This window comes from Mandrillus leucophaeus, unplaced genomic scaffold (genome assembly GCF_000951045.1).
Source record: "Mandrillus leucophaeus isolate KB7577 unplaced genomic scaffold, Mleu.le_1.0 Scaffold381, whole genome shotgun sequence".
Taxonomy (NCBI): Eukaryota; Metazoa; Chordata; class Mammalia; order Primates; family Cercopithecidae; genus Mandrillus; species Mandrillus leucophaeus.
The window spans coordinates 1,804,112-1,816,666 of record NW_012104043.1 but is presented as its reverse complement, the minus strand read 5'-3'; the positions used below and the strand labels follow the sequence as shown (position 1 = coordinate 1,816,666).

At 39.8% G+C, this 12,555-nt stretch overlaps 1 protein-coding gene across 2 annotated transcripts in view; it reads left to right on the top strand.

The window, feature by feature from the left end:
- The window catches only part of AFF1 (AF4/FMR2 family, member 1), a 203,363-nt gene extending 196,654 nt beyond the window's left edge, over window positions 1-6,709 (top strand). For both annotated transcript variants that reach the window (XM_011990755.1, XM_011990756.1), the window contains 5 exons: window positions 1,529-1,665; window positions 2,247-2,318; window positions 2,722-2,859; window positions 4,911-5,134; window positions 6,003-6,709. In XM_011990755.1, the coding sequence (XP_011846145.1) occupies window positions 1,529-1,665; window positions 2,247-2,318; window positions 2,722-2,859; window positions 4,911-5,134; window positions 6,003-6,124 (693 nt within the window). In that variant the 3' untranslated portion in view covers window positions 6,125-6,709. The remainder of the gene's footprint in view (window positions 1-1,528; window positions 1,666-2,246; window positions 2,319-2,721; window positions 2,860-4,910; window positions 5,135-6,002) is intronic.
- Window positions 6,710-12,555: the final 5,846 nt, after the last annotated feature.

The following is a 12,555-nucleotide window of genomic DNA, read 5'->3' as shown; positions in this document are numbered from 1 at the left end:
TTGAATATTCTGAAATATACATGTATACATATGTACATATACATGTGTATGTGTATAGCAGCCTAGTTTGTTCTGGTACTGGTAAAACATGAGAACAGTATGCACTCAAATCATTCTGTTGTCAGCTCACTGAGAGAAGCGTTTCCACCCCGTGTAGAGTGCAGCAGCATCCCTAAGTAGCATGACAGCCCATACCCTCTCATTGCCGATGTGTCTCCAGCTCCTTAGATTCCACTTATGTCTTTACTCTTTTCCTTTCCTTTCCTTTTCCTTTTCCTTTCCTTTTCCTTTTCCTTTTCCTTTTCCTTTTCCTTTCCTTTCCTTTCCTTTCCTTTCCCTTTCTTTTCCCTTCCCTTTCTTTTCCTTTCCCTTTCTTTTCCTTTCCTTTCCCTTTCTTTTCTTTTCCTTCCCTTCTTTTCTTTTCCTTCCTTTCTTTTTTTTTTTTTTTTTTGCGATGGAGTCTCGCTCTGTCGCCCAGGCTGGAGTGCAGTGGCATGATCTCGGCTCACTGTAACCTCTGCCTCCCAGATTCAAGCAATTCTCCTGCCTCAGCCTCCCAAGTAGCTGGGATTACAGACCCGCCAACATGCCTGGCTAATTTTTATGTAGAGACAGCAGTTTCACCGTGTTGGCCAAACTGGTCTCAAACTCCTGACCTCAAGTGATCCACCTGCCTCGGCCTCCCAAAGTGCTGGGATTACAGGCGTGAGCCACCACGCCCGGCCCGTATTTTCATTCTTTCCTTTTGAACATAGCAAATACAAAGCAGAAATTACAAATGCTAATCAGTTGCTCTCGATGTGCGGTACATATGCCATATGTGGAGAGAAAGACACAGTTACATCACACTGTCATCAGCTGCACTCGCCGTATGCCACTTAGAAGGGTGCTACATGACAAGGTGTGTATTCAGGTGTAGGGTGACCACCAGTATCTGGTTTTGTTCATATTTCTACGTTCCCTTTAAGGGACTCTGAAATGTTACCCCTGTTGACCTGGGGGGATGGCTTTGTGCACTAAAGCAGACGTCAAAGGAGATTAATCTGTTGGGCTGTAAAATGCATAAAACAATTATTGTTAGCTATTATATCTAACATGCTCATAAACCAAGAGTGTTTTCTGCTTTTTAGTAAACTTCAGCACACACAAAGAAATATGTGTCTGCATTACTCTAGACATGTGGAATAATCTGTTTCTCAAGAAAGTTACAGAATGAGTAATTGCACACTGATAACAAGGAGACTATGTACTTACTGCCTTAGTTTGGATATGTGCTTTCATAAGGCTTTGAGAGCATGGTCTTAAAACAGGATCGTTTTCTTTTTCCTAATGAATTTCTGCTAAAAGAGTTTTCAGCAGGTCTTAGCTAACAGGCTTTGGTTATCCTTTTTAGTTCATTCATCCTCACACTTCTCCCTGGCCATAATTAAACTAAGACAGTGGAGGGAAGTCACACTAAAGAATGTAGGTGAGAAACTAAAGCAAGGTTTGTCTTCAGCCTAACAATCACCATGTTCTTCTCCCGCAGACGGACAAGGTTGGAAAGGCTTTTAAGTACCTGGAAGCCGTCTTGTCCTTGATTGAGTGTGGAATTGCCACAGAGTCTGAAAGCCCGGCATCCAAGTCAGCTTACTCTGTCTACTCTGAAACTGTAGATCTCATTAAGTAAGTGCCAAGTCATTGTGCTTTCCTTTTCTTTCCTCGCCTTTATTGTCTTAATCCATTTGAACCTTAGTGTGAAGATGGCTCAATAAAGGGGAGCCTTTAAAAAGTTATTGGTCCAAGAACTAGTTTTTGTCCTATACTAAAATTGCGTTCTAGATGAAGTGCTAGCACAGAGTAACTGGGTCCAACTACATCATTTTGCTAAGTGCACCAAGAAGTGCTAGAGCTTTCAGGGAGAGGTTGGTTTTTTCCAGTTTAACTTTCTTATCAGATGACCTCTCCTCTCAGTTTAAGCTTCTACTTTGTTTACTTACCTACATTTCAACAGGGGACTCAGTGAGGACACAACTTTACTTGGTTTCAAGAGGTAGACAAGCCACGCAAGAGGCATGTCCTCGCCTGGTTTTCTCAGTGGCCTGGATTGCTGCTCTAAAGCCTTGGGTTTTTCATTTTCTTCCTGTGATGCTCTCATCTGTTTAACATCTTCAGGAAAAGTCAATATAAAATGGAAACAAGCATAATAAGTTGTATTTGTGTCTGCCTTTGTTTAAAACCTGATGTACTTTTATGTTTTCCTGTAGATTCATAATGTCATTAAAATCCTTCTCAGATGCCACAGCGCCAACACAAGAGAAAATATTTGCTGTTTTATGGTGTGTATTTTTCTTTGTCTAAATAGTACTAAATTTGTTTTTGCATCTGTTGATGTTACAAAAAGATTTTGAAATTTGTTTTCTTAATGTGAAAATTATGAAAAGCAAGTCAGTACTTTGGTCAAAAGGTTAATCCCCCACTGATAGTTCTTACAAAATGGTATCTGCTGCCGTTTTTCTGATGGCTTGTTAAATGCTTTGGTCTTGTGATATAAATTATATCCTTGTGTTTTCCACCAGCATTTACTTTTAGGATAGTATGGACAGAGCAGTAAGATTCTTTACATACCAACTCACACAGGTGGGGAAAACGCAGTGTGTTCGTTAGGCTGTAGAAGGTGAGATGACTGCTTTTCTGTCGTCTGATAGTCACGTGCAGTTTCCCTTCTGTCTTTGTTCATAGCATGCGTTGCCAGTCCATTTTGAACATGGCGATGTTTCGTTGTAAAAAAGACATAGCAATAAAGTATTCTCGTACTCTTAATAAACACTTCGAGAGTTCTTCCAAAGTCGCCCAGGCACCTTCTCCATGCATTGCAAGGTAACTCTAATATAAATAATTTCCAAAATTGAGTCATTTCTTTCTTTACTTCTTGCTTTGTGACCATTTGTATGCTTACATATGTGAGTTTGTCTTTTCAAAAATTGTTGGCTTCAACTATGTGCTGATTGCTCCTAAATTTAAATTATTAGCATATTTCTACCTTTTTGAGAAATAGTTATAAATCAAGGTTTTTGCTGATTGGAAAACATAAAAAGGTAATTGCAAAGAATATAGAATTGAGATTTTTGAGCTTTGAGGGTTGGTTTGTTTTTTGAGACAGAGTCTTGCTGTGTTGCCCAGGCTGGAATGCAGTGCTGCAATCTTGGCTCACTGCAACCTCCACCTCCTGGGTTCAAGCGATTCTCCTGCCTCAGCCTCCCGAGTAGCTGGGATTACAGGTCTGTGCTGCCACCATGCCCAGCTAATTTTTGTATTTTTAGTAGAGATGGGGTTTTCACCACTTTGACCAGATTGGTCTTGAACTCCTCACGTCACATGATCTGCCTGCCTTGGGCTCCCAAAGTGCGGGGATGCCACAGGTGTGAGCCACTGCGTCCGGCCGAGCTTTGAGGAGCTTTAGATAAGCCGAAGAACACAAAACAAGAGGCAGAGCCATCAGAACCAGAGCCGGAGTCCTTTCTCTCTGTGTGTGTGTCACATAGCTTCTTGGCATTTCAGTAAACAAGACATTTCCAGAGCCATATGCCCTTCATCTTCTCCAGGATCCACACCAGTAATACTAAGAATGAAAATGATTAGCAAAATTATTTTCCCCACTTTGTGAACTAAAATTGTTTGTGTATGCTCTTAAGTTATTAGGAAAAAAAAAAAAAAAGAATCCTTGTACAAGTGTTTTTAAAATGAAGTTGGAATTTTCTTCCCTGTAGTCCTTGCCTAGTATTTTTTAATTTGGTCATACTCCTTGTGAAGTTCCTAGTTCTGATAAGTTTTGCTATTTTAAGAATATCACTTACACGACTGCCCTATTTCTAGCACAGTCAAAAGAAGAGACTCCCATATGGCCTCTCTTAAAAAAGAAAGTCCTGATTAAGAAGTAACTTCATATTACCTCTGAAGATTTTCGTGGCTGCTGCGTCTGAGATATTATTCTAAGCTAATAGATTGTCAGTCACATTATTTTAGATAACTCCTTCAATCGTTTGTCCATCCAGTATATACTGAGCACCTTCTTCATACCAAGCCTTGTTTTAGGTACTGGGGATACAGTGGACAAGAACCACTGCCCTCATGGAGCTTTCACTCTACTCTTTGCAAATGTACATTCTGCTAGGTCCGTGCAGCCCAAAGGGCAGGTGTAACATCATGAGGCTACTGCCGCTGAGCCATCTTTCCATTTTATATTCATTAACTCTTTTTTATTTAATCCACATTGAGTCACATGTTAACTTGCAGGTCCAGATATTCAGCCAAGAGTGGAGTAAAGAGGAGATTGAGTCTTCTGATGCATGATACTTATATTAGTTCATTCATTGACTCGGCAAGTATTTATCAGAAGCCTGCTTTTAGCACCCATTGTGCTAAGTACTACTAATGCAAAAATTAATAAGACATAATTTCTGCTGTGACCCAGGAAAAGGAATAAACAGTAGATAAATGCAAGAAAAGAGAGATGTTCAAGTGGTGGCAGAAAGGAAGCTGTGATGTATCCAGGGTATCCACAGTGTCTAAAAGAATGCATGGTACAGAGCAGGTGCTCGGTTAGTGTTTACTGAGTGGATGAAAGGATGAAATACAGGTGGGTGCACACACATATGCATACATTACATACATAGAGTATTGTCTTACTAGGAGATTCCAGGCAGAGGAAGTAGACTATGCGAATGGCATGGGAAAGCATATTTGGAATACAGATTAGCTCAGCATGGTGTCTCGTTTTCCCTGTAGGAGTGACTTTAGCAGTGGTTATCATTTCGGCAGGTGTGTAGTGAAACTTTGTGTCTTGGACTGTAGTCCCAGATACGTAAATCTGTGATCTGGGGGCTACTGGTGACTGACTGACCAGTTCTCTCTTCTCTTCCGCCTCCCAGAAGCACAGGCACACCATCCCCTCTTTCCCCAATGCCTTCTCCTGCCAGCTCCGTAGGGTCCCAGTCAAGTGCTGGCAGTGTGGGGAGCAGTGGGGTGGCTGCCACCATCAGCACCCCAGTCACTATCCAGAATATGACATCTTCCTATGTCACCATCACGTCCCATGTTCTTACCGCCTTTGACCTTTGGGAGCAGGCCGAGGCGCTCACAAGGAAGAATAAAGGTAAATAAATGGCTTTGTGGTGGTAATTACTGGGGTGTGTGGATTGGGAGGAAATAACATTGGTTTATATTTTAAGTTCAGTTTCTTGGAGAAAAGGAAATGTGTAGCTGTTTACTTTAATTATATTTTCTCCATTCAGCCTCAGAACCTAGTTGCAATTATTCCTTGAGCACTGTGGCGTGGAGCTGAATTTCTGTGGCTAGATCTTAGCAAAACCAAAATAGAAGTGGTTTTAGCGCCTTGCCCCTTCTGAAATTCTGTTGTCATTATTTCAGCCTGAGCTCAAATGCTAGCTGAAAGGCAAGGCAAATGAGGAAGAGGAGTCACTGGCTGTTCCTAGGCTCAGCACTTTGGAGATACAAAGTAGCATAACCCAAATACTGAGATTATTGTTTGTTTTTAGTATATGTTAAGAAAGATAGTAGCTATAGTACGAGAGATGCAGTGTAGTAAACATTATTGAGACTTGTTTAGGGAAGAAGACCCTTGGAGAAATGCAAGGTTTAGGAGAGTTGGAGCCAGCTGGCTGTAACCACTTACTTTCCACATAGCCTCTTAGGGCCTTATCCGTCTTATCAAACTGATAATACTTTTAACTTTTTTTTTCCCCCATTAATGCATCTTTTGAGGCAAAGGTATAAATTTAGTGTTTTCCAAGTGCCAGCCACTGTGCTAAGCATTATGGATTCCGCTCTAAAGCAAACCGGGTTTATAGTCTAGTGGAGAATTAGCAAGCAGTGACAGTAGATTGTGATCTTTTTTCTGTGATAAAGTGCAGAATATTGTGGGGACGTACCTTCTGGAAGCTTGAATTTTAATTTTTGCGTGTGCTTGTGTATTTACTTGTTTTTTTGTTTTGGTTTTGCAGAATTCTTTGCTCGGCTCAGCACAAATGTGTGCACCTTGGCCCTCAACAGCAGTTTGGTGGACCTGGTGCGCTACACACGACAGGGTTTTCAGCAGCTACTAGAATTAACCAAAACACCTTAATGGAGCCCCAGGTTGATTCAATGCCTTGGGAACTATTTTTGCACATTGGAAGCCTCAAAAACAGTCCAGACGTTTGTTTCATCAGGACACCAAACTCTAAAAAGAAGCACCACGAGATGGCCAGGACATTTGTCCACTTAAACTCTCCACAACGGTGTGATCATTGGTTGGACACTATGGTTATGCAGAAGCAGAGAGGAGGAGGCTGGCCCCAGAGATGATCTTGCCCTTCCTAACTAAAGGACAGAAGTGCAATGTAGCTTAAATGGGTGTATGAATGGTCTAGAAACATTTCTTTTTTTTTTTTTTTTAACCAGCAGAATACAAGTTGCAAATGAAATGAGGAGAAGCAGTTTCAACTCTGAAAGTGAATTTATATCATCTCGGTAGCCACACTAGTCCATTCCCAGAAGGAAATTTTTTTTTTAACAATGACTTTTGGTGAAGGGTTTTGTGGATGATTTTTTTTTTCTTTTGAGTTTTGGGAGAAATATTTAATAACTTCTAATGGCCATCTGTAAACCATAAGTAATGAAGGACTCCACTGTGCCCCACTTTCTGCCAATGAACAGTGGCTTGATAATACCAAGTATTGTTGTAATTTATAAAATTGAAGGCAACCCCTGCTCCTGCCGCCCCCCACCCCCCATTGCCTAGAGTGCTGCACATTCACCCCAGCTCTGACTTCTCTGTTTCTGTGCTGAAAGTCAGCCCACGTCGGAGCGGCGAGGAGGAGCCACAGCGCATGGGGTGCCGCCTCGAGGTCTGCACGGGAGGACTTGGCGCTGCCATTTCCCACCCCTGCTTCAGCAAAAGGGACTCTCCAACAGGGCAGTCACTGTTGACTCTATTCTGAATTTCCTACCTTGGGGAAGAAGGGAACCAACGTTTATACCTGACCAGATGGCTAAAGTGCTTTTAAAGTTTTGTTTGAGTAGAGCTGGAATTTGAGGTGCTGATCTGTGGTCTGCAGTTATGTGGTAACTCATGTTGTCCAACCAACTCAGAGTTTTGTCAGTGAACAAGAAAAATGAAATCTGCTTCTTAGAGAGGCTATATTTTTCTGCTACAAATTATTTTATATTTATAGCAAAACTAGACTTTCAGAGTCTTTGATTGTCTAGGGGAAGTTAACTCCCTGAGAGGATGTAGAGATTTGGGGTGTTTAATTAGACTTTTGAAAAACTCGTCACCACATGCCTTCACTCCAGAGTGTTCTCAGCTGGATTTGATTTGGTTGAGGAGGAACTGTGGCCCTCCGTAAGTTATTGCCATAGTGTATACATTAAACCAAGTCCATTTTGAATGACCTAAAATGAAATAACACAATCAGAAATCCCATGTGCCCATAAGCACAGCTTTTTCTTTTTCATTGAAACTTTAATGGTTATTGGAAACATTACTTTGAGTGCAGTGTTTTTAAAAGCCAATTCTTTTTTATCCCTTTTAGAAGTAGAATGTGCACACTTACTACAATTGAGGAGTGTCATCTCTATAACTAGTTTTCTCCACCTTTGCCCTATTCTGACCCGCTACGTGTTTCCTACCAAGCGTGTTTTACATTTTCCTGTTAGTGGAGGAGGGAGAAACATCTTTATTTGTAATGAAGACATCTAAGATCCCTTTGATGAATGCAGGAACTCTCTTGGTGGTTTGTAAATATACAAAGGGATATGGCGAGGGATGGGAGCGATGCTTGTCTCTCATAGTGTGAGTGGTCTGTGTGGGGCTGTTCCTTCAGTTTCTTCTCCAGACTGTTGTTTGGTTCTCACTAAGTCAGAGGTCTGGTCCCTCATGTGAAAGCCAGAGAATGACAGCTGTAGTCATATCTGAGCATAAGACCTTGATGTGTGATTCCTGATGACCGGTTCATTTATTCATGTTCTAATGCAAAGCCCCGGGTCCTTTCTAAACTACTAGTTTTAAAAACCTGTGTTAAATGAACAGTAATTGCCTGGTAGGTTTTGTGCGTTTGTAGCATTGTGTGTCCATCTCCTATATGTAAGGGACAAGGCACCAGAATCGGGCTTTATTTTGATATTGAAGATGTTATTTAACATCTTTCTTTTTTCCTTACTTACTCCCTTAGCCATCCCATCCCCTTTTGCCCCATCATTCCCTAGAACAAGCCACCTGTCAGTTGTGAAGGGTTGTGTTCTTTATGGCAGGTCCTGTCTATGCAGATGGTGCCAGAGCATGTGCGTGTTCTGTTGGCAAGCCACAGTGCTGCCTTGACTGAAGACATTTCCAAGTAGATTTCTCAGCCAGCTCTAAAACAGATTGCTTTTTCAGTGGCCTTACTCTGTGGGGTTTTTTTTTTTTTTTCCTTCTGAACTTGATATAAAGATTTTATTTGTCCCTTGAAAAAGTAACACATGTGCATAGATCAATTTGTACTACTTTGGTCATTGGATATTTCTGATCCTTATTGCATTGTACCTAAAAGAGAATAACTAATGGTAACCTTTTTAATAGAGTATGTGAAAGGCAGTGGCTGAGGAATCCTTAATGTTCATAGGGTGTTTTTGCTGTTACAGTTGTATATAGAAGTCTAAAGGATTTTTAAAATCATTTGCACTTTTTCACTGCATGCTTACAATTCCCAAAGGCAAAATCTGTACTGAGGTAGATCATTTTGAAAGGATTAGATTATAAAATTAAGCCTTTGAATATGCAAAGTTCTTATAACAGTAACAGTACACACTTCACAGTAAGACAAATGCAAAGCATCTTAAGGAGTGAAAATAGAGTGTAAATCTTGCCTTTGGCACTACAAGGGGTGTGTGTGTGTGTGTGTGTGTGTGTGTGTGTGTCTGTGTCTGTGTCTTTAGTAGGAGATGGAAGAACACTGTTTTATTTTTAAAAGTGTTGAATTACTGAATTTAAGATCCCTGCTAAATAATGAAAAAACACTTTACTAAAATTTATCAAATTATACTGGGTTCAGATTGTGAAAACATTGGCCACCTAGTAGCAGTGATGAGGAGTGGGAGGGCCCAGCAAGCATTTATCAGAAATAGAATCACAATGGGAGGAGAATTTGACTGTCTGATATTATGATTTGATCACAATACTGAATAGGAAAAGCATCTAATATTTTGTAACAAAAAGACCTTTATATTATAGATCTGTTTTGACCAAAACGTGTAGCTATTTCCCTTGGGCAAATTGGACCACACTTACCTCCCTTGTCCTGTATTCTTTAATTTCAGGTCTCGGGATGTTTAAAAAGCTAAAATCCCATACCCCTTTCTGGCTGAAAACTTGCCTTATTTGGTATCTTACACATTTATGTTACTAGCATCGGGAGCTTACTGATTTATTACGATTCATCTTCAGTAATTTTTAGAAGCAAAAAGAAAACCATTGTATCCTCCACAATTAACAAAACTGTTATCTCTGACATACAAAAGGATAGAAATACATAAACAGAGAATAAGAGGCTGATTGAATTGTGCCTTTGAACCTAGTTTTGAAATACTGCTGTGTTTGTTTTGCCATGGCTTCAGGGATGCTACATGACTCTTGCGCCTTTTACTCCTCTGCTTTATGAAGTTTGAGTTGTATTTATGCATCTTAAGGTATATTAAGGCTTGAGGCTGGGCTTTTTTTTTTTTAATTTTTTGTACTTAAACCTGCTTGCTTCCTACCACAGATTCTTTATTTTCCCAAACACTACAAAAAAACTTTTAAAACTTTGCCATTTCATCTATTACACTCTTTGCCACTGATTAGCAGTATTTAAATCTTGCAAGAATATTTTGTGCTTCCTTTAGAAACACAAGAGTATAGAGTTTTCTCCCTGGAAGGTGAGAGTTAGGCATTGTAGCCATGGAGGGTTGCGGGGATCGATTATGGCAGTACCTTTTTCCCTCCTGGTCTTGAGCCAGTTGCCTTTTGTTTTGGGTCCTACTTAGGATTAATGGATGTAAGATATTTTCCTGTGCCTTTATCTTGTGTCATTCTATTGGAAGGAGGTGTAATGGCAGAATAGCACAGTGTTGGGGGTTTTCCTTCAAACACTGCAAGTGATATTGCCACCATGTGAACCTCAAATATGCAATCCAGTTGTGTTGGTTTCTCGGTGACTTAGAGTGTTCATCTCTTCATGAATTGTGAGCACTGACCGTGTTCTTTAGTTCTTATTTATGGTGAGTTGACAAATACCAACTACTGCTTTTCTTTAGGTGGCTATAAATTTCTTATTGTCAGGGGGAAATGACACTATATTCTGTTCCACTGAGCATCAGAGCTCAGCAGGCAGTGTATTGGGTAGAGAAGTGCCTATACTTCTCTATCTAAGAGGGCAGGAGGGAAACCCTATAGCTCCTTGTGAGCCTATATTTTAGTATGTTGGCCTGGAGGGGACACGGGAATAAGACCACTCATAGTGAGGCTGGCCAAGCTGTGCTGGTTGGACCAGGCAGTGGCTGACCTAAGGAAGACAACTTGCTTTTCTTAAAAGTAGGTTTTTAAGCAATGCTTAACACAGGCAGTATTAACTTCACCTTTTGTTCAGGCCACCAACATGTATTGTTAAAATTACTGCACATCCCCCCTCAGATATCAAGTATACACTGTTCATGTTAGGGTGTGTGTGTGTATGTGTGTATGTATGTGTGTATGTACGCACGCATGTGTCCCAAATCTTGTTTTAATTTTTTTTTTCTGAATGTGATCGTGTTTTGGATAATACCTGAGCAGGGTTGCCTTTTTTTTATTTATTACCATTATATATTATATTATATTATATATTTTTTGCTTTCTTATAACTTTGGAGGAAATTTAAATCTTGGTATTATTAAAATTGTTTTAAAAAGGAGTAAATTTTCCAGTTGATAAATGAAAAATCACTGGTCTATCTTTAAAATAATGAGTTTTTCTTTAATTACTGTGGAATAATGTGCCAGCTCTCATCAACACAATGATTTTGTACATAGGGTAGGGAAGCAGTGATGCTCTCAATGGGAAGATGTGCAACACAAATTAAGGGGAACTCCATGTATTTTACCTACTTCAGCAATGGAACTGCAACTTGGGGCTTTGTGAATAAAATTTAGCTGCCTTGTATAGTCGTTTGAAAGAGAATATGTGATCTGTGAGATAATTAATAGTTTTTTTTTAGAAAAGTCTGCAAAAGATCTTCCCAAAGACAATGTGCCACAGATCTTTTGTTCTCTGTAATGAGGATTAATTGCTGTTTAAACAAAAACGTAATTGTTCATCTTTAAATTCTTTCCTTTTCATAAGAGGATCAAGCTGTAAAAAAACAAAAAAATTAATAAAAATTTCGAGAAATCATTGGGGTTGAATCCATGCTTTCCCTTTACCTGAATACAGTAATTCTTAATACCGTTATGTGAAATTGCCATCTATAGCCAAGGAGTTTCATGTGAACAATGTGCCCTTATTCACAATATTTATTGCTGGAATGGAGAAAGAACTGTGCTCAGAAGGCAGCTTATCCTTCTGTTCAGTTGTTCTAAGATCATAATCAGACACAAATTGGCCTAACATCACTAGTGTGGCTTCTTATCCTTAACATCAACTGGAGGGTGTAGCAGTGACCAAATTTGCCGTGTAGACAGGTTTGTAGAATGTTGGTATTGAAAGGAATCTAAAGGTTATCTGGCCTTTTCACCCTTTCCCACCGTTAAAGAAAAAATATTCTTCGTGATTTCATAAAATGGGGAAGGACCTAGGTGCTGAAATCTCACTTCCTTGTGTTTGGATCTGATTTTCTAGTTTGCTAATGATGTGACCCTTGGTCAAATTAACCTCTCTGCATTTCTCTTTTACAACTGTTGATATGGTATCCACCCAGTAAGATTGCAAGGATCACATTAGACGATGTATGGAGATTGCTTAGCATGGTGTGTGGCATTATGTAATCACTCAGAAACCAGTGGCTATTTGATTTCCTCCCCTTACTGCACTGCCATATCCCAACTGCTGACCCTCCAGCCGAAACTCACTGCCTTCCTCTTCTTTTTTAATTTTTTATCCTTCCAAACGTTAGATCATGCTTCACTTGGACTAGTCCTACTGAACAAACATAGACCCAACCCCTGTAAATTTATAGTAAAGTTGAAAAGTCAACAATAACTGTTGTACAAGGCATGCAATAGCAAGTGTGGGGAAAGGGAGGGGAGTGTTTTAGATCTGATTGAGAAAAACTACAGGGAAAATAATTGGAACTAGGGCTTGAAAAATGGGTCTCAGTTATCAAGTCTCTTCTGGGTGTTGAACCTTTTTCACCAAAACTTTCCATTATCGTATCTTGTATAACTTGGTAGTAGTAGTCCAGGTATGGTTGTGCCAATTTAACCTCTTTGTTAAACATTGAGATTGTTTCTAATCTGGCGATATTATAAAGAATGTTTCCATGATCATCCCTGGAACAAAATAGTTGGGGAAATTCAAATATTTTT